The 21,665-nt window shown below is 43.0% G+C and overlaps 1 protein-coding gene across 5 annotated transcripts in view; it reads left to right on the top strand.

The window, feature by feature from the left end:
* RETREG3 (reticulophagy regulator family member 3) overlaps positions 1-4,789 on the top strand; it is a 489,061-nt gene extending 484,272 nt beyond the window's left edge. For all 5 annotated transcript variants that reach the window (XM_077459456.1, XM_077459453.1, XM_077459457.1 and 2 more), the window contains one exon: positions 3,810-4,789. In XM_077459456.1, the coding sequence (XP_077315582.1) occupies positions 3,810-4,249 (440 nt within the window). In that variant the 3' untranslated portion in view covers positions 4,250-4,789. The remainder of the gene's footprint in view (positions 1-3,809) is intronic.
* The last annotated feature ends 16,876 nt before the right edge of the window (positions 4,790-21,665 follow it).

Below are 21,665 nucleotides of genomic sequence, written 5' to 3'. Positions count from 1 at the left end.
TGGAAGATAATTTATCTCCTCTCTTAGTAAAATTAAAACAAAAGGCTGATATTTGGAGTCGCCTCCCCCTTTCGTTGGCAGGCCGCTGCAATTTGGTCAAAATGGTATGGCTTCCTCAAATTCTGTATTGTCTCCATAACTCACCAATATGGATAGGGGAAGGATGGTTCAAGAAAATAGAATCCCTATTTAGACTCCTTATATGGAAAAAGGGCCCCTCGAGGATTAGCTTACGGACCCTGCAGCTCCCGTTGGAACAAGGGGGGTTGGCGATTCCATATCCTAGACTCTACTACTTAGCGGCCCAGCTACAGCATTTAGCTGGAGCAAGGGCAATAAGTGAAGCTAACCCCTGCCATAGGCTGCTAATGCTAGGTTGTCCGCACAAGACGCTTGTGGAGGCGTTGGAGGCAAACTCATTTAATATGCACTGCCCAACAATCAATCAGACAGCGAAACTATGGAAAACAGTTAAGACCTTACTAGGATATCAAAAGACATCTGTGTTGGCTCCCTTATGGGATAATAAAAACCTAGACGAGCTATTTAAAGTGGAAAGATCTAGGGAATGGGAAACCCAAGGGATACATAGGTTAGAGCAAATTGTCCAAGGTTCATCTATTAGATCATTTTCTGACCTAAGATCTGAATTTTCCTTACCAAACCGCTCATTCTACAAATATCTCCAGATCAGACACGCAATTCAGGCCCAATTTAGATCGCAGGAGATACAGTTGATCCAAGTCCCGGTGATATCTCAAATCATGTCTCGAGATACGCTTAAAGGCTTGATTACGCTTATATACGCCAGGCTGGGGGACAAAGTGTTAGATCAAAGCGGTACGATTAAAAGTAAAATGAAATGGGAGAGCGATGTTGGTCCAGTGTCCATACCCGATTGGGATTGGATAATGGAACAGGGAACCAAGGTTTCTATTTCCCCGGCACAGAAAGCTTCTCAACTCTTTTTTTTTCACCGGGTATATTATACACCTAGGAAAATGTTTAGAATGGGATGGAGGGATAATGATCAGTGCCCCAGATGCGGCCGGGTTGGAGATTTTATTCATATGTTCTGGAGGTGCCCGAAACTTTTCAGATATTGGACACAAGTTATAGACCATGTGAATGAGATCTTCGGGTTGAAATTAAAGGCAACAGTGAGGACTTGCTTGTTGGCTATACCGGAGGGATATAATATCTCTAAAAATAAATTTGTACCAGTTACCAGATGCCTTTTCCAGGCAAGGAAATTAATTGCCCAGAATTGGCAAGCACACTCTAGCCCACTACCAGAAATATGGTTGGCTAACATAAGAAAAAATATTGGAAATGAGAGGGTTTTTTTTGTTAAGCAGGGTAATGGTAAGGAGTTTAAAAAGATATGGGGCCCTGGAATGGGGAAACTAGGGATCCCCCTATAAGTAACTGCGATGGAACAAGTGCTTTTCAGCTTGTACAATTCTACTAACTATTCTTAGTATGTATTTAATTGCTTAGTATACTTTCTTATGAGCTGAGGATAGGGGGGGGGGGGGGGGGGTGGAGGAGGGGAGTAGGGAGAGGGAAACCTGTTCTAGATACGAGGTATTAGGGCAATAGATAGCGTCACAATGGGTAGCCTACTAACACTAGGGGTTTTTTTATTATCTTTGTATTTAAATTAAACGACACAAAATTTTTATGTGTTTACACTAAGTCAAATATTTGTATAACTAAATATGCCACGATGATGTGGAATTGAGAATGAGACACGAGTGAGCGTTAAGCTGAACCTAGTCTCTGCTATAGAAACACTGACGTGGCAAAAAAAAAAAAAAAAAAAAAAAAAAAAAAAAAAAAAAAAATGGCTGATCGCCGCCATTACTAGTAGAAAAAAATTAATTAAATGAATAAAAATGCCATAAAGCTATCCCCTATTTTGTAAACGCTTTAACTTTTTCGCAAACCAATCAAACGTCTATTGTGATTTTTTGATTTTTTTAAATTTAAAAATATGTAGAAGAATACGTATCAGCCTAAACTGAGGAAAAAATTTTTTTTTTTATATATATTTTTGGGGGATATTTATTATAGCAAAATGTAAAAAATAATGCGTTTTTTTTTTTTAATTGTCGCTCTTTTTTTGTTTATAGCGCAAAAAATAAACTGCAGAGGTGATCAAATACCACCAAAAGAAAAAAAAGGAAGTCAATTTTGTTTGGGTAGCACAACTCGCAAAAAGTGCTCAGGTCAGGAAGGGAGTAAATTCTTCCGGGACTGAAGTGGTTAAGGGTTTTAAAGTCACCATATTGTGCCTCGTCACTTCACTCGTTTCCAAGGAAGTGACTTTGAAACCCTTAAAGTACTAGCTATTGAACATAACCCTAAGGGGTCTCTAACAGACAATATGAAGTTCTTTTATGTATAAGAGAGAATATGTGGATATACAAATGTAACTCCTTGTCTCCTCAAGGATTGAATGAGGAGTTGGATACCTATACCATCCTCGATTCATGAATGTGTAAATTTTGTTTGGCCTTTTTGTTTATGTAAAAAATCTAAGGCTCACTCTTCTTGCCATATAGTGTGTTGGCTGCTTGTTAATGTTTTTGTTATTTTTGAATGTCTGCTTACTGGTATTTAGTATCTTCAGTATTAGTGTGATACACATGCATTCATAATGAGTGTGTATAATTTTTATATATTTTTAATATTTATATACGTTTGTTGTATATTTCCTTCATATGTATTCATATTCATTTATTAACAGGTATTGATTTTTTAAATTAATTTCTTATGAAGATATTTATTGGTGCTTTGTTTCATGTTGTAATTTTATCCCTAGAGAGGTGGATAGGATTGCTGCCCCGTCCCTTTATTTTTTGCGCAAATTTTTTTTATATAGTATAAAAAGAGAAATAGAATAGAAAACACACCTCGCCATGCAAAGCAGGACTATGCTTGTTATTTAAAAGTTTGCTTCTCGCCAGTTCTTGAACACGTGACCTAGGGGAAGGGGTTAATTCCCGAAATGTAGTCTCTGCACTGTTCAAGATTTTGGTAACTTTTCTTGGTTACTCTTCTCAACATTTTCACCCTTTTTGTTTTTGGAGCCCGCTGGGGCCTGCCATTGTGCCATTGCATGGAGGTTTGACGCAGCCAGCGAGCTGATTGCAGCATCTGAAACCTGGAAGTCAAGCCGTGAGTGTTTATCACTGCTCTTCCTGGTTCACTCTAGCGGTGCCCGTGCTGCGGCTCTCCTTTCCTCAATCTCCAGGTCACACAGCCAGCCCTCATCATTCCTCTTCAGGTGCTGTGAGGCTTGGGGCTGGTGGACAGTCCCTCGCTTCTGGCTCTCTTGTCGATTGTCACTTCCCTGAGCACCCCACAGGCTCCTCTTCACCACCGGTGGTTTATTCCACCTTTGGAGCTGGGGATAGTCTCCTTTCCATCTTTCCTAACTCCTGAGTGTTCCTGCAGTCCTTGTAAGTTCTTGTGAATGTCAATCCAGTCACTTGTATTTTTATTTTTTACTGGTTATTGTTCTGGATCTATATGCATCTCCTGGCAGCTACAATCATGTTTTTCTTGCAATAAAGAGCCTTTATCATATATGGGATTTCGATCATGGTTTATTATCCCTCACCCTTTGGCTCAGCGCTTCCCCTTTTGTCTTTATAAGTAGATGAACAGTGCAGATAGGTTTGTTCAATATGGATGATCAAACAAAATATTAGCCTTTAGTAGCAGGCGCTTTTCCATCTATATGATTTGCAAATCCAGTAGACTATATGTGTATGACTCATTGATATTTTTACTCTCTATAGATCTGGACCGCCACAGTGATCCAGAAGAATCTTTTGCTCGAGATCTGCCTGATTTTCCTTCCATCAATCCAGAGACAGTGGGAATAGATGATGAAGATGATACCAGCATTGGGCTGCCTCTTTCAGCCAGTCAACATCATATGTGCTCTGGCCAGCTGTATGAGGAGCAGGAGTCATTGGAGTCTGAAATACCACTTGCTTTTGGTGCTCAGCAAATCAAAGACAACCTTTCCAACCTAGTCACAAGAGGGATGATACAAATGGCATTGGCAGGAGTCACCCAGCAAGCCTCTGGGTTTTTGGAAACCACAAGACCCAAAACATATCAGAGAAACTCGAGCTCTGAAATGGACACTGATGCAGAAGCTGATGACTTTGAGTTGCTGGACCAATCTGAGCTAAACCAGATGGATCCAACCAATCTACGTGGTCAACAGTAATTAACTAAGAAGGTGCCTGCCTCTTGTGAACATTAACGTTTCTCATTGTAAACCTGTATTAGTGTGAGGTTTTCATTTCTTAATGCAGGTTTGCCAGCCTGCTACTTTACCACTGTGAAGAACGAACCAGAACCAATAGATTAGTCAGTCTAGAATGAAAGCTGCAGTGTTTTATACCTGAACTTCATGCTGGATGATGGACTGTGCAATTGGTTTAATTTTTCTTATAAATGCCCTGCCTCAGGCTCGGGCTAGAGAACACCCATGTTTGTTATTCATGTAGATGTTTTTAAATATTTGGTGATTTAGCAGCAGGAACACATTTTACATTTAGGTGTATTCATACCATGCGGTCCTCCTTTCCCCAATCATGGGAACAGGATCTGGACCAAGCACTTAAGAGATGCTGAACTTTGGAGTGGATTGCTAACATTATTGATTCATAGAGAAGTGTCCTCACACAGTGCATTTTAATTTTTCTTCTGTCTACGGTGGGGTTTCATTCTGTCATATAGTAAAACATTTCCTTAATAATGGAAACCAGGTGCTGTCCTTTCTCTCTTCCTAGACAAAAAGCACTTTTAAATTTCAATACATTTTGCTTTTTACTTATCTCCTTTTTTTTTTTTTTTTTTTTTTTTATATATATATATGGCAAGACTGGGTAGAACTTTAAAGGAGTCGTAAAGGCAGAAGGTTTTTTTATCTTCATGCTTTTCATGCATGAAGGTAAAAAGCCTTCTGTGTGTAGCAGTCCCCTAATACTTACCTGAGCCCCATCTCTCTCCAGTGATGTCCATGAGTCCCTTGGCCATCCAGAACTCTCCCTTCTGATTGGTTGAGACACAGCAGCAGCACCATTGGCTCCCACAGCTGTCAATCAAAGTAAGTTAGCCAATCAGGAGAGAGGGGGCGGGCCCGAATGCCAGCTCCATGTCTGAATGGACACACAAAGCTGCAGCTTGGCTCTGGTGCCTCATAGCAAGCTGCTTGCTGTGGGGGCACTTAACAGGAGGGAGGGGCTTGGAGCAGTAAAGAGGGACCCGAGAAGAGAAGGATCCAGGCTGCCCTGTGCAAATCCACTGCACAGAGCGGGTAAGTAGAACATGTTTGCTATAAAAAAAAGAAACTTTACAATCACTTTAACATATTACTTCTTTCTTTGAACTGTCCACTACAATCACAGCGCCAATCTGATCCTTATGCCACATGGCAGTGTTTGCTTGACTAGTGGTGGTCCACAGCTGATCAATTTGCCAGAAAGGTAAGTGCTAAAGTGTCCTGAGCAATTCATTTTGCCAATTGCACTTAGGAAGTGAAAGAGAGTGCTTCTAATGCAAGAAGTGGACATCGCCAACCAAAAGCATAAGACTAGTAACTCGCCATCTTTTATAGTATCATAATAGGATAAGCACTAAAAGGAGCAGCATCATTGCAGGGTTTATACACATTAGAGGGCTTTATTCAATAAACTGTTAATTCTTTCATAAATAGCCTGTCAGCATTTACCAGTTGGTACCTGGTCACTGTGGTCATAACCATTCTTCAGAATATTTGGTAGATTAGACCAATAGTGATTGCCATAAACTCATAGTTTATTGTAAAGTGTACATACAGTATCTTTAACATTTTGTTGAATCATTAACAATATAGAGTTGATCCCATTTTTTTCCCCCTTTCTCTTTTCTTTATATATACATTATGCGTTTTTTGAACACAGTTGCACTCTATTTTCAAATGTTGCACCATGTGAATATGTGCAAATCATTTGCAGTTCATATTCTAACTTTTGTGGCTGAAACTCTACTGAAACTGCAAGAGCTATGTAACTTCCTGTTTTGTGAATGTCTGTGACCAACTGGATTGTGGCAGAATTGACACACCACTGGTTAATTAGGAAGTGATATGGACCAATAGGTGCAGATGTATAAAATGACTTTTAAATGTTTTTTCTCTTTCGTTCATTGATGGACACAGATCCAGTAATCCTGACTGTAGGGTTATTACACCACCTTCTGGAGAGGACTAGGCAGAACGTGTAATACATGTGAAAAAAACAAAAGAGCTTTACAGTTCCACCCAAGGGCCAGTCCCTCTGGTAATAACCCCTCTGCCTGCTTCCTGCAGCTCAGTTTTTTTCTGCCTATTGAAGAAGGACCTAGGCTCCCTGCGGGACCATCGGTCCTGGAATTTTTTCCGAATTTTTGCCTTTTGCGCAAGATCCTGTGATCTGCTATCAACAGCCAGCTGGGTGACAGGCTGGAAGATCTAGATGGATGTAGTCTCCCCAGCCTGGCCATTGAGTGTGTGCAGACCCTAGCTACCCGCTGGGTCGGCCACTACATGCCCCTCAGGCTCCAGGGGCGGGCTGTGAGCGTAACGCTCCAGGGCACACATATGACCGGACTACCAATGTCTTTGTCACAGTGTGCCGTGGCAAGCAGCCACCCCGTATTGCTCGGGTGTGCATCTGTGATGGGATGTCCCCAGCTTGTTCCGATGGTAAGTACAGCTCTCCCTGCCTCGGCAGGATTGAGCAGCTGGGCATTACCTGGGAGGTCGATTAGGGGGTCCCTCTCTTCTCTCCCTGTCCCTATCCCCCCCCCCCCGTGGGGGATGCTGCATGGCTGGGCTACTGAGCGGTGTGTGTACCTGTAGCCAGGAGTCCTGCGGGGGGCTCTGATCCTGGATTGGGGGATGCACTGGTTGTCTGTGTCCCTGGGTTGTCTGTGGTCTCTCCACTGGTGTCTGGGGGTCTGCATGTGCTGCCACCATTTAGCACTGACTGCAGCCATAATCTCTGTTCATTCACTGTGTACAGTTACTTGACGGCCATTTACTGTGATTCTCTGTGGAAAGCATGGTCGGGGGCCATTTTCCCTGTGATTGTCTCTTATACAGGGCGGCCATTTTGTTGCAGCTCAGCTCGTTTTTTATCCTCAGTGTTGGTCCCTGTAGCTCAGAACAGTGTGTTTTTTTGCTCTGGACACCTGGGAGCTGACACTGGACACAGGCACCTGTAACAGAATGGCGCAGCACTCGGTCAGGGTGGCGAGTCCTGCGGTGGGGGCCCCTCAGTCTGCAGCATCTAGGAGGGTGGGATTGTGCACCTGCCCTAAATCCCCAAGGGTGGCAGACAGGGTGGGTCAGCATGGCTTCAGAAACTGTTGCTTCTTCCCCAGAACTCCCTGCAATTGCAAGCAGCTCGTCTGCAAACAGTGCAGTGCCTTTTGACACTTTATCAGCGGCCCTTGAAACGTTTGTTGCCAGGGTGGAAGCGGTATGCGGGTGCAAAGGTGGTAAAAAGGAGCTCCTGCCCCCCCCCCCTCCGGGAGAGCTCTGACTGGTGGCCCCTGCTCTGATGGATCAGATGCCGCTGACCAGGACCGATCGGACAGTGAGGATTATTCCCCGTCCGGGTCCGCGCAAGACAAATCGCTAGTTGGAGCCCTTATCACAGCTGTGCGTGATACCCTGAAAATTCAGGATATAGCAGGATCCTCTGCTGAAGTAGCAGTCCCTTTTGCGTCCCGTAAGCCAGCCCGTAGACCTAAGGTGTTTCCGTATCTGACTTATTTCAATAAGTTCATATACAAGATACAAGGAATGGGCTAGCCCGTAGCGGACCTTTTCGGTCCCAAAAAGAATGGCGGTGCGTTACCCCTTTGAGCAGAGCCTTTTTAAGAAATTGCCTGCTCCCCGGTCGTGGACCCCCCAGTATCCAGGTTAAATAAAATCACCACGATCCTGGTAGAAGGGACTCCTGCATTTAAGGACCCTACCGACAGGAAGGCCGGGGCAGTGGCCCGCTCTCTGTTTACGGTTGTGGGGTCAGCAATACAACCAGTACTGGCCACGGCACTAGTGTCTGCGCTTGACGGCTCTACCCTTCCTTGGTGAGCGGCTATTTGGAGCCTCATTGGTCCTCCCCCTCCAGCCCCCCCCCCCCCCCCCTCGTCACCGGAAGACTGGCAGAGAAGCAGAGGTATCGAGGGATAAATTGCAGTCCCCAGAAGGGATATTATGAGGCGAAGGTAAGAGTAATCTCTATCCACCGGAGCCAGGTGATCAAACAGCAGGGACAGTGCCATTACAGAGGAGAAGAAGACGGAGGTAATTTATATGAACTATACAATAAGTAAATGCTGAACCTGAACAGAATACAGTGCCCAGGATAGAGATAGACTGCCTGCCTCTTTACTGATTCTTGGTATATCTAAAGTAATGGCTTAAGTAAACTGCAAAATTTAGACCTCTGATACAATCTGTAACATATGATATAAGAGATAAAAGGTGGGGTTACAGACCTGATCTTTGATGGAGGAGAACTATAAAATCAAGGCTTGGATGAACGGATAATAGCTGAATGTTGAAATGGCCTGCTATATAAGATCTACTTGTCCACTTAGCTATTTTCCCTCGGATACTTTTAAATCCATCTGTTATACCAAACATATTAGCAGTAGCATATTATTTTAGCCAAACGTCAATTATTGTGTGGTTACATGATATTGCTTAAAGCGGGAGTTCCGCCGTTTTTTGTTTTTAAGTCAGCAGCTACAAATACTGCAGCTGCTGACTTTTAAAATATGGACACTTACCCGCCCAACGCGCCCACGATGTCAGCACCCGAAGCCGATCTCTCGATTGGCTCTCGGGTGCTCCCGCCGCCATCTTCGGTATGAGAATCAGGAAGTGAAGCCTTGCGGCTTCACTTACCGGTTCCCTACTGCGCATGTGCGAGTCGCGCTGCGCAATAAGGATGGTCCTTGCTGTCTCTGGGATCCGTGTGTTTCCCAGCAGACAGCGGGGGCCCCACAGGAAGTGGCCTAAATACCCACAGAATCTGCGGCTATCTATGCCCGGAAGTGGGTGCAAATACCTGTATTATACAGGCATCTGCACGCCCTCCCCCCTGAAAGGTGCCAATTGTGGCACCGGAGGGGGGGGGGGGTTCCAATGAGCGGAAGCTTTAGGGTGGAGCTTCGCTTTAATTTACCTTACATGTGGACTATATCACGGCACTAAGGGATAAAGCGCATTTGACATTCGCCACAGAGGATCAGAAGTTTGAGGTAATATACATGAACTTCAGAATAAGTAAAAGCTGAATTCAAACAGAATATATCGTTCAGGAAAAAAACTGACAATATGCCTCTTTACTGATATTGGTGATATTTAAAGTATAAAACCAAGGCTTGGAGGAACGGATGGTGGTTGAATCAGGAAACTGCCTGTTACAAAATGTTCTTGTTTCCTTTATATATCTCCCTCTTGATACTTTTAATCCTTCTGTCACATTGAGCTCATTAGCAGAAATGTAAAGTAGTATACCATCTCTGTCAAGCATCAACTATTGTGCGTTTACACAAAATTCCCTAATCCAACCCCATGTGGATTCTAATAGTGGAATAAACACGTGGGATAAGTTATACCTGTAAAATCATAACATTGGTAAAATTAACCTCACAGGCTGGTTTCAGCAGAGCCTGTTACAACCTTGCATTAGAAAGGGCCCCAAAGGAGGTCTGCGGGAATAATCTGATTTTGTGATACTGGTAAACTTAGTTTCTTAGTGGACCGTAATAAATGGACTAAGGGCGGGAGGAATAATCGACTAGAAAGGAGAAAGGCTGGTATTGTTGGTATTGTATTTCCAACTGCTCCCCCATATAGAAAGAAATGGCATACCCTAGCGGTAAGGGCCCCCTGGAAATATTCGGAAAAACTATTTTGAAACTGCAAGAGCGGTATAGCAGATAATATTTTTTTTTTATTATTGTATTTTTATTGAAAATATAAAGATAACAATGACAAAGTGTTTGCATAAATGCACAGGTAAACAGTAAGTCCATCATATAAGACAAATCAGAAACAGAGAGGGGGGGAGGGAGGAGAGGGGAGGGAAGAAAGAGGAGGGGGGGGGGGAAAGGCAGGATATTTCAGCACATTCAGTATATCCTCACATAAATTAACAATTATTTGTGGTACAAAACAGCAATCGTCACAATCAAAGGGCATAGGACAGTGAGCAGGAAATGTGGAAACTTCATTCCTTTAGAAGGGCATGGAACAGTGTGAACGTTCAATTTGAGCCTTAAACTCAGCGTAGGAGGTCCAAAATCAGAAGACTATATTAAGTAGCAGTATATAGTTTAGAGCGATACCACAGATCCCAAATCATAAAGAACTGAGGCATAGTGTCATGGACTATGGCTGTAAGCTTTTCCATACGGCCGATATGTTCTAGGTTCTGCAAGACTTGGGGGAAAGTGGGCGGGGTACGTGATAGCCACCGTATAGGGATAGCTCTCTTAGCTGCTAACAAAATAAAGGTGGCGAGCTTCTGAGCATGTCTAGAGAGTCCAGGAATCGGTAACCCTAGTAAGAAATACAGAGGGTCTAATGGGAGGGAAATCTCAAACAAGTCTTGGACGAAGGATTGTATTGTAATCCAAAATGGGCGGATCAATGGGCATGCCCAGAAGATATGGAAATGGGAACCTATATCTCCCCGACATCTCCAGCACATCGCAGGGGTCTTGGGATCATATTTATTAAAAATTTCAGGCGTTCTATACCAAAAGAGCAGAATCTTGTAAGCCGTTTCCTTCTGTTCCACACAGCGGGATGTCTTAGAGACGGCCTCCCAGATTCTCTGCCATTGTGGGAGTAGGATGGGATGTTCTAACACTTGCGACCACTTACGCATATATGAATGAGAAGATTCCGTAATGGGCACCGATTCATGGAGTATTCTATAAATGTCAGAGATTAAATGGGCCTGGTATGGGCCCTGAGCACATAAAAATTCAAATGGAGTTGGCTTATCAAGACAGAGAGTGGGGGATTTAGAAGCAAAGTAGTGTCTGATTTGCAGATAGGAGTGGAAGAGTTGTTTGGGAATTTGGTGCTGTTTCTGCAATTCCGCGAATGATAGAAGCCTCCTGGTGAGCGGATGCACTATATTGCGGAGTTGAAACAAACCAGCTTCGGACCAAGGAATCACTCTATCATATGCTAGGCTGTCTGGGATATCTGGATTAAACAGTATGTTTAGCAAAGGAGGGCATTGGGAGGCCAGAGGAAACAACTTTAGGCATTTCCTCCAGATTTCCAAGGAAAACAGCATCGGGGCCAGACAAGCAGATAATATTTATATCAGATGGATAACTTCCAGGAGGAGAAGAGGTGAGAGCTGTCTAACAAGGGAAAAATAAAATAAAACAAATTGGGGACTTCCCAGGGACTGCTTCCCCTTCTATGTTTATGGGTGATTCCCTTTTGTTTTTCTATTATTGATTAAATTATGCAGTCCTTTTTTGAATATTGGTTCATGGAATGTTCGAGGGATGGGTACACCCGTTAAAAGAGCAGCAGTGTTTGACGCCCTTGAAAAATGCGCCCTTGATCTGCCTGCAGGAGACACATCTAACTGAAGATACCAAGTTACAAAATCGAAATAGGAAATACCAATATCAATACCACTCAGTTGACACCTCTTATACAAGGGGTGTGGCCGTGTTGGTAAGGAGAGAAGTCGCGTTTACGTGTCGGCAGATCAGCATAGAGGGGTGGTATTTTTTTTTGCATTGTGTAATAGAAAACCGGGAGTATGTCCTTGCAAACATTTATATTCCTCCACCATTCAAGTTAGAAGTTTTGTATTGCCTAATGGAATTTATAGTGGATAAATCTGGTATCCCAGGTATAGTAATGGGGGATTTTAATGAGGTTATTAACAAAAATCAGGATAGGTTCCCACCAGGAATATATATGCAGAAGGGAGATGAGTCGGTTGTCTCAGTTTTTGCAGGAAGGGGGGCTGTTTGATATGTGGAGAGTGCGGAATCCGGATATGCTACAATACTCATGCTTTTCAAGTTCCTATTCCTCACTCTCAAGAATAGATTTAGCTCTGGTTAATGAGGAAGCAAATCAAATAGTAAAGGACATAGTATATCAACCTAGGGGGGTATCAGACCACTGACTGTTGATGGTGTCAGTAAATTTAAAGGGGAAAAGATCTCCCAGAGCATGGAAGATTAATCTAGTATGGTTTTAGATAATTGGAGATCCAGACAAGGTGCTATTTAAGCTAGAAGAGTTTATAGAGTTTAATAAAGAGACAGCGGCAAGAGGAGTGATATGGGATGCACTGAAGGCCTATCTTAGGTGTATTCTTATCCAACAAGTAGCGAAAATTAAGAAGACATCAAGAGAATGGGAGAACAGAGTTAAAACAGAGTTAGTGGAAGCAGAAAGAGAATATGTAGAAAACCCCACCCCAGAGAAACAAAATATATGATTAGTCAAACAACAGGACTATAAAGCAGTGATTATCAGGAAATTGAATAAAAGATTGTTTCAGAAACAAATTGCGTATGGGAAGGGGGAAAGAGTTGTAATGATGTTGGCACATTTAGTGAGAACCAATTCCTCGCCATCCACTGTCCCCGTGATCATCACAGAGAAGGGAGAAGTTTCATCACAGGGTTCAGTAATTACAGATACCTTCAGAGCGTATTATGAAAAACTGTATAGATCACAGGGGACGATGGAAAGCGAGGAAATGGATAAATTTTTCTAGAAACATCAAAACACCCTCCCTCACTGAAGAGGAGATAGACAATGGAGGCACCACTAACCTTGGAGGAAATCCAATTAGCAGTGACAGAAATGGCCAACCAGAAATCCCCAGGACCAGATGGTCTTCCAGTGGAAACCTATAAATACTATCGGAAAATATTGCTTCCAGAGCTTCTTAAAGTATTAAATTGGGCAAAGGCGGAAGGGAGGTTGCCTATGTCAATGACTGAAGCAACGATAATTGTTTTGCATAAGGAGGGGAAGGACCCATTAGAAACAAAGTCTTATTGACTTTGGCACTAATATGTGGCACTGATGACAGATGGCACTGGGAACAAATGGCACTGACAACAGGTGGCACTGGGGACAGATAGCACTAACAGGTGGCACTGGGGGCAGGTAGCACTGGGGAGGATGACACTTTTTTTTAACTTTTTTTTTTTTTTTTTACACTTGCCTCCGCTGCAGCCGTTCATCTCTCCCCTCTCACACGCTGTCTGTGTGAGGAGGGAGAGCGGCGCTGAGAGATGATCTCATATGTTTACATATGAGATCATCTCACATTGGACACGCCGATCGCGCTGTGATTGGCCGTTTACAGTGATCTGTGTTTGCCTGTCTCCGGGGGACACGGCAAACACAGAACTTCCCTGATGCGCACCCCGCGGCGGCACACATTGCGGAAGTAAATAACAGGACGTCCAGGGACGGCCTCCCGGATGAAAGAGCCTGCTCTACAGCCGTCATTCGGCTATAGGGCGGGTGGGAAGAGGTTAATAAAAACCTATGTTTAACATTAAAAAAAACATAGTTTAAAAGTTAAAGATAGAGTCAAAAAGGGTAAAATATGCACTTTACGAGAACTTCAACTTAACACGGAGATGATGAAAATTGAAATAAGAAGATACTTCCAGTTGAAAGGGTTTGTAGAGAAACTACCAACCCCAATTAGATCTGAAGAAGAGTATACCCCACTAGAGAAGTGGATCTTGAAGGGGCATGTGAGAGAATATTTCATGCTTGTATAAAATCCTCTCTGAGGGAGAGAAAATGGAGGTTCCTCCATATGTTAAACTATGGGAGAGATAAATGGGGATTAGCTGCTCTCCACAAAGATTAGGGAAGATTTGGAAATTGACCCATGGTTCTGCAGTAGACGCAAAGATGGCAGAAACAAACTACAAATGTCTGGCAAGATGGTACTTTACGCCTGATAGATTAAGCCATTTCCAGCAGGATAGGTCTTCCGAGTGTTGGAGAGGGTCTAAAAATAAAGGTTCCATATTTGGTGGGATTGTCCCATCATTAAAAAGTATTGGTTGGAGATAGTAGATCTTATAAAGTCCATTACTAATGAAACAATTCCAATGGACCCTTAGACGTGTCTTTTCCATGGGACTGATAGGTTGGTGGGGCTATACATATCCTCGATTATCCCAACACTGTTGAATGTAACAAAGTGCCAGATACCAAAAAAATGGCAGGAAGTTGAAAGCCCTAAAACCCGTGACTGGATTGGTGAAAGAGGAGAAAAGGAAGGGTAACCAGATGGTAGAGGATGCTCGGAATGATCAGAAAGACAAATGGGCAAAGTGGGATCAATTTAAAAACTCTTGGAGATATATGGTAGAGATAACCAAATGAGCCAGAAGAAAAGGATAGGAAAGAAGAGAGGGAGCAGGAGTATAAGGAAATCAGCCTGGGGATGATAGGACCAGGGGAGGAGATACAGCCCCAATTAACAGAGGTTTTTGGTGTATGGGAGGACGGGAGGTAGGGAGGGACAGGGTGGGTATTGAAGATAATGAAAAAACGATTTCTATGTTGTATATTTTTCTCTTTTTGTATGATGGTAATTATAAAATTAAATAAAAAAAAAAAAACAGGTCATGAGGGAGCATTGGCAGCAGTGAAATGGGCCTTGGAAAACAGCAATAGTATAGCAGAGAAGAAATTACACAAATTCATCCTTAAATGTTTGGAATTTTGTCTACAGCATATTTTTTTCTGGTATGAAAACAACTTCTACTTGCAAATTAAAGGTGCCGCTAAATTTGCCCCAAGCATGGTAAACCTATATATATGGCCAAGTGGGAATCGGAAGGTGTCCTTCGGGATAGAGGAGCAGGTATTATGCTATATAGAAGATTTATAGACAATTTATTAATTATTTGGAACGGAAGGATGGAATCTTTGGTGGATCTACTTGATACCATGAATAACAATGATTGTAATATTAGTCTTACATAGGACATTAGCAAATAAAAAATACACTTTCTTGATCTGGAGATATGTAACACGGAACAGGGGATCATAACAAAAACTTACTTCAAGGCGACTGATCGCAATTCATATATTCCTACCACTAGCTGTCACTTCAGACCATGGCTGGATAACATCTCTCGTGGTCAATTCATGACAATGAGGAAACATTGCACGCAAGATTCTGACTTTGAGTTACAATCTAAAGAGTTTGGTAAAATGTTCTGGAACAAAGGATATCAGGATGAGTTTCTGACAAAAGAATTGGCCAAGGTTTGGAACCAAAGTAGAGATGATCTGTTGAAAGATAAGATCGAGAATCAATATAATATGGGCACGTGTATAGTACTGGACTACAACGTGCAGAACAAAGAGGTTAAAAAAATCATATAGAAATATTGGAACCTTTTTAAAACAAGATGTCCTCCTCAAAGAATGTATAACGTAAAAACCCTAAATTGTTTATAAAAAAGCACTGAATTTACGAGACAAGTTAGTCCACAATGTTGTGGAACCCCCTCCCAAACCGAAGATGTTTTGGGATATAAAAGTTTTACATTAGGGGTGCAATGGATCGTCACTGATCCGTGATCCGAATGGGTTACACCGCTCGGATCGGCACACGAAAGGAAAGGCTGAGGCTTCAACCTAGCTCCGAAGCGACGGCCATCTTTCTACACCCAAGCCATTTACAATGTGATCACTCCGCCAAATGATGGAGCGATCACTTGTAAACAAACCAGCATCATGACATGACGCCGGTGCCTCTCTCCCCTCTCTGTACTGATCTGTACAGTAGATTGGGAGAGATCGGATGGATGCAGTGCTGTGGGCTGCATCTGTGGTGCCCACATCGCTGCTCTTTGACAGCCTACTCTGCAATACCCAGCAATACCCGGCCATACTCTGCCATACCCTGCCAATACTCTGCCATACCCAGCCATACTCTGTAATACTCTGCCATACCCAGCCATGCTCTGCCGTACCCAGCCATGCTCCGCCAATATTACAGTGGGGGAGATTGTGGATATTACACTGGGGACTATATGGCAGTGGAATTTTCACAGGTTTTTGCAAATTCAATTATTTGCCGATCTGAAAAATGATCCGATCCATGACTCTGATCCAAGGAACGATCCAATCCATACGTTTTTTGATCCATTGCACCCCTAGTTTCCATGGATGTGGCAGATGTTACAGTTGTGTAAGGGTCCCAACAAATCTAAAGAAAGTAAGAGTTTATTAATCCTCAGAATAATCGGAAATACATAATTAAGGATTTTGTCTCGTGATACAATAGGAGCTGTGTATGTGGTCAAATGTCCTTGCAATCTTTTTTATGTAGGCCGCACTAGGGCGGTGAAAGATCACATGGAAGAACATGTCAGGAATATTAATAAGGGATATGAAACACTATCTATCCATACATTTCCGGGATGTCCACAATCAGTGCAATAGGAATGCTGTTCTGGGTTATTGAGGCCCCTAAACGCCACTGGAGAGGTTCCAACTACATAAGAGAAATCAGTAAACGCGAATCCTGGTGGATGCATCAGCTGGGCTCTGTCTCCTGGGGGTTTGAACAAAGAGTTTGATTTGAAATTTTTTAAGCAATTATTAAATATTCTGTTGGTAGACCATTAAATAAATAAATTTTAATAATTTTAAACATGTACCGTATACATATTTTTTATATATATATTTCAAAACTTATGCATTACAAGGATAGAGATATTATATTACACCTGGCCAGGCAGAAGCTGAGATGGAGATACAAGGTTCCAAAATCTCAGTATACCCAGATTTCTCAGCAGCTGTGTGAAAACCGAAAGCAAAATACATAGAAGTAAAAAAGAGAATGAGCGCAATCCCATTGATCTACTCCATGGTTTACCCGGCTAAGCTGCGGGTAGTGGCAGATGGATCAGTGCATTTCTTTGACAGCCCAAAAATGGCTACTAACTGGCTTGATAGACATGAGAGACAATTGAGAGGAGCTGCACGAGGACATTCTTCAGGATAAGTACACCGTGACGGCCTGTACACCATAAATCCTATCCCTCACCTTGACAATAATGGGGCACATAAATACACGATTAATATAGCTGGTTATCACCTACCTTACTCCAGTGAACTTTGTACCTGATATTTAAGGTCAAAGGGCCCGAGCCCTCATTATTACCCCCCTAGAAAGCCCTGCGGGGCACCCACGGACGTTCTCCGATGGGAGTGAATATGTTTATAAGCACTATGCCTACTATTCTTTGCCTACTATTCTTTTTGGCAGACAGTTTTTTACTTTTTTCTATGTTTTTGTTGTTTATCAGCCCCGATTGAGGGGACTGCATCTCTGCAGGTACCTACATTACGTGACTCATCTACAACTATGCACCCCCAAGTGGACTGAAAATGCATACAGACGGAAAACACCCCATACCCTCTAATCAATCAGGTAATATAAGACCATGGGCATATAGACCTGTCCTCCAAGGACCAATTACCCTGAGAACTGGGCACTGGCTATTACACCCCTTGTACTATAATGGGTAGCAAGAGAGATACCATTCTTTCCTGGAATATTAGGGGATTGCATGATCCTGCAAAGAGGACTGCCTTATTTACTTTCTTCTCACAGCAGGACCCTACTATTATTTGTATACAGGAGTCCCACCTTACCAAAGACACTGTTAATTTCATACGTATGTCCAAATACCCTGTGCAGTACCACTCGGTTCATACTAGATACTCCAGGGGTGTTAATATTATGTTCTCCAGGACCACTGCATTTACTGAAAAAGATGTACAAATAGACCCTGAAGGGAGATTTATTTTTATGATGGGAAAATCAGACTTGTGTTATTGCTAACATATATGTGCCACCGCCTTTTACACTAATGGTCTTACAATGCCTGGTGAGATTCTTAGCCAGACACCCCCAGCACCCGGTATATGTCCTCTGAGATTTTAATAGTGCTATGGACACCTCCCTGGATATACGTAGAAAATTCTGTCCCCAGGGTCCCAGGATATATACTCCTATGGCAAAATTTGCAGGGGAGCTGGGACTGGAAGACCTCTGGAGATGTAAGTCTCCCCTCCAGGCCCAATTCTCTTCTCACTCGCTAACACACTCTACATTATGACGTATAGATTTTGCACTAGGTAATGATGTAATGTACTGTTAGGATCCGATCGTGACATTTAACTAGAAGGTTGTCCAACCACTCCCCGGGCATCTCAGCCTGAACCTTCAAAAGCCACACTTGCCGGTACATTAGAAATTGAACCCATTTTGGCTTCAGCTGTTCCCTGACAAGGATGATATACAAATGCATGTTAAATATTTTTTGGAAACTAACAAACCATCAGCTGCGCCCGGAGTGGTGTGGAACACCCTGAAAGCTTTTATTAGAGGAAAATTAGTGCATAAAAGAAATTAACAAAATTAAAACTAAAAGCAGACAATGGGCTAGAGATGCTGCTCAGGCGGTGGTGAAAGCAGAGGAATTATATCTGCGGACTCCTACACCTGAGCATGAGAGACAATGGATAGATGCACAAAAAAATATTCTGTACTGTACACCTACCACAAGCTGATAATAAAAGATTCTTTACTTCCCAAACTTACTTTGAAGAAGGAGAGAAAACTGGCCATATGCTGGCCATGATAGCTAGGTCACAACAACCACCTCAGGTTATACACAGCATCACAACCTCATTAGCATCAACAGTCACAGATACACCCTCCATTCTGAAGGAGTTCTGCTCCTTTTACCGAGACTTATACTCGTCCAAGGTATCCTATCCCATGGACGAGCTGACACGATTCTTAGACTCTGTCACCCTACTCCAGCTCCAGGAAACAGATAAGAATCTCTTAAATGTCCCCCTTACTTTAGAAGAACTTCAACTAGTGCTAGCCACATTCCCAAACTCAAAGGCCCCGGGTAACAATGGCCTACCAATTAAACTGTATAAGAAATTTGGCGGAGTGCTCCTACCGGAGCTACTCCACACACTTATGGAGGTGTTTGACTCAGGTTCCTTGCCAAGATCTATGTATGAAGCGGTGGTGGTAGTCATATTGAAACCAGGGAAAGATTCTGATAAACCCGGAATCATATAGAGCTATTTCGTTGCTAAACACGGACCTGAAACTTCTTACTAAGACCATAGCTATGAGACTCTCAAAAGTGGTGACCAAACTGGTGCACCCGGATCAATCTGGCTTCATACCAAACAGGTCTACAGCAAACAATCTGGGCCACCTATATCTTAATATCCAAATACCCACTGATAATCAGGGACAAAGAGCTATCATTTCACTAGATGCCGCTAAGGCTTTTGATAGTGTTGAGTGGGAATACTGATGGAAAATACTGGAAAGACTTAATTTAGGAGAAAATATCATCTCCTGGATTAATCTACTATACAAAGAGCCAAAAGCATGCATCAGAATAAATAATACCTTATCTCCCTCCTTTGGCCTATTCAGGGGGACCAAGCAAGGCTGCCCCTATCCCCCGTACTTTTTGCCCTGGCAATTGAGTCCCTGGCAGCAGCTATAAGGGGGAACCCAGATATAGTCGGCTTTAAGCGGGGGGAAACGGAAGATAAACTGGCGTTGTACGCTGACAAAGCACTATTGTTCCTGGATGACACGTCCACCTCCCTGATTAAACTTATGGACTTAGAATGGACATTCGGAGCTTTCTCCGGATTTACCATAAACTGGGACAAGTCAACTATCCTACCCTTAGACCCATTGACGGAGCCCCTCCCTCAAGCAGCTAGACAGATCAAAATAGTAGATAAATTAAAATACCTGGGAATTATACTACACCCTAACTTAGGTCAATATATAAAGCTAAATATAGATCCACTGTTTAAAAGGCTCCAGCACAAAACGACCAGTTGGATTAAGTTAACACTTTCTGTAATTGGTCACTGCAACTTGATAAAAATGGTCTGGAACCCACAAATACTATATGCACTTCACAATGCCCCTCTATGGATCCCTGTACATGTGTTTAGACGATACAACACCCTTTACCGGGCATTGATATGGAGGAAGCAGGTTCCAAGAATCAAATTGGAAACCTTGCAGGAAGCAAAGGACTCGGGTGGACTAGCGGTACCAAACCCATTCTATTACTTTATAGCCGCTCAGCTACAGGATTTAACAGGCAATGTTAGCAGACAATGTTGCTTGGAGCAACCCAAGCCCTCTGACCCTATGAGGAACATTGTCCGTACACAGATGTCTGGTGATGGAATGGTGGAGTGCATAGAGGTAGGTGAATTTGGAGAGTTAACTTAATACCCCACATTAGCTCTCATAGATAAGATATGGAATAAAACTAAACACATGCAATACACAGGGTACACAAATTGGTCCCGCATATGGAATAATAGCAATTACCTAGAGTTAGAGGAAGTAAAGCCTTTTCATTCATTTCTTTTCATTCCCTGCAAAGGCAAAGCATAATGGACTACTATGCATCGCATAGTAGCCCATTATGTGTCACTTACCTGACACAGGAGCCAGCGAAGTCGCCGCTGTCCCCTGTAGTCCGCCGCATCCATCTTGTTGGTGGGGTCTCGCAGCTCCGCTGCTGTCATTCGGCGAAGCCGCGATGACGTCACTCCCGCGCATGCGCACGGGAGTCGACACGCGCGGCAGCTCCATTCTTGGAAATGCCACGCTCAGCGCGCATGCGCGTCGCTGTCTACGGCGCATGCGCCGTAGACAGCGGTGCCCGTTTTCGGGCAAATATCTCCCAAACCATATAGGTTTAGGAGATATTGCTTGGACCTACAGGTAAGCCTTAGTCTAAGCTTACCTGTAGGTCAAAGTGGTTTGTAAGGGTTTACAACCACTTTAAACAAATTGAAAAATTTCTCTAATTGGTCAAGGAACGGAGTAAACTATATTACACAATTATACTGTGGAGGTATACTCCGAGACTTCCAATCACTACGTATAGAATTTAACCTACCAAATACCTATTTTTTTCAATACCTTCAGCTCAGGCACGCGATAGCAGCACAAGCTACAATATCACACACACATTACGCAATTGATCACGTCATCATCCCGGAAGGGACAAATCTCCTCTATATACAGCTAACTTCTTGGTCATGTCTCCAGGGCGATGACTTTGGGTTGTAGAGCTGGTTGGGGAGAGGACATAGGGCACATTACAGATGAGGAGTGGAACACCATACTAGATAATGTACTTAAGGTGTCACTGTCCGCCCCCCCAAAAACTCACCCAACTATTCATTATTCACCGTACGTATCGTACACCTGACATTTCCATCCGGGAGGACCACACTTCTCCCCTCCAAAATAAACCAACAAAAATTGCATTTACCACACTGGTAAGTGCCCGGTGTGGTAATTCTGGTAGCTTCACCACTTATATAGTGGCTTGAGACCAGACTGTCTCTTAAAGAACGTGACTTTTTGTAAGTAATCTCCGGATAGGGCTTAACAAATTTGGAAATCTTCTGATCTGCTGTAAGAAGATGCCAAAATGTGTCATAAATGTTTCTGACAGAA

This window comes from Lithobates pipiens, unplaced genomic scaffold, assembly GCF_037356315.1.
Source record: "Lithobates pipiens isolate NorthernLeopardFrog02 unplaced genomic scaffold, aLitPip1_a1.2 Scaffold_28, whole genome shotgun sequence".
Taxonomy (NCBI): Eukaryota; Metazoa; Chordata; class Amphibia; order Anura; family Ranidae; genus Lithobates; species Lithobates pipiens.
The sequence above is the reverse complement of the archived record's forward strand: the minus strand, read 5'-3'. Positions and strand labels throughout refer to the sequence as shown.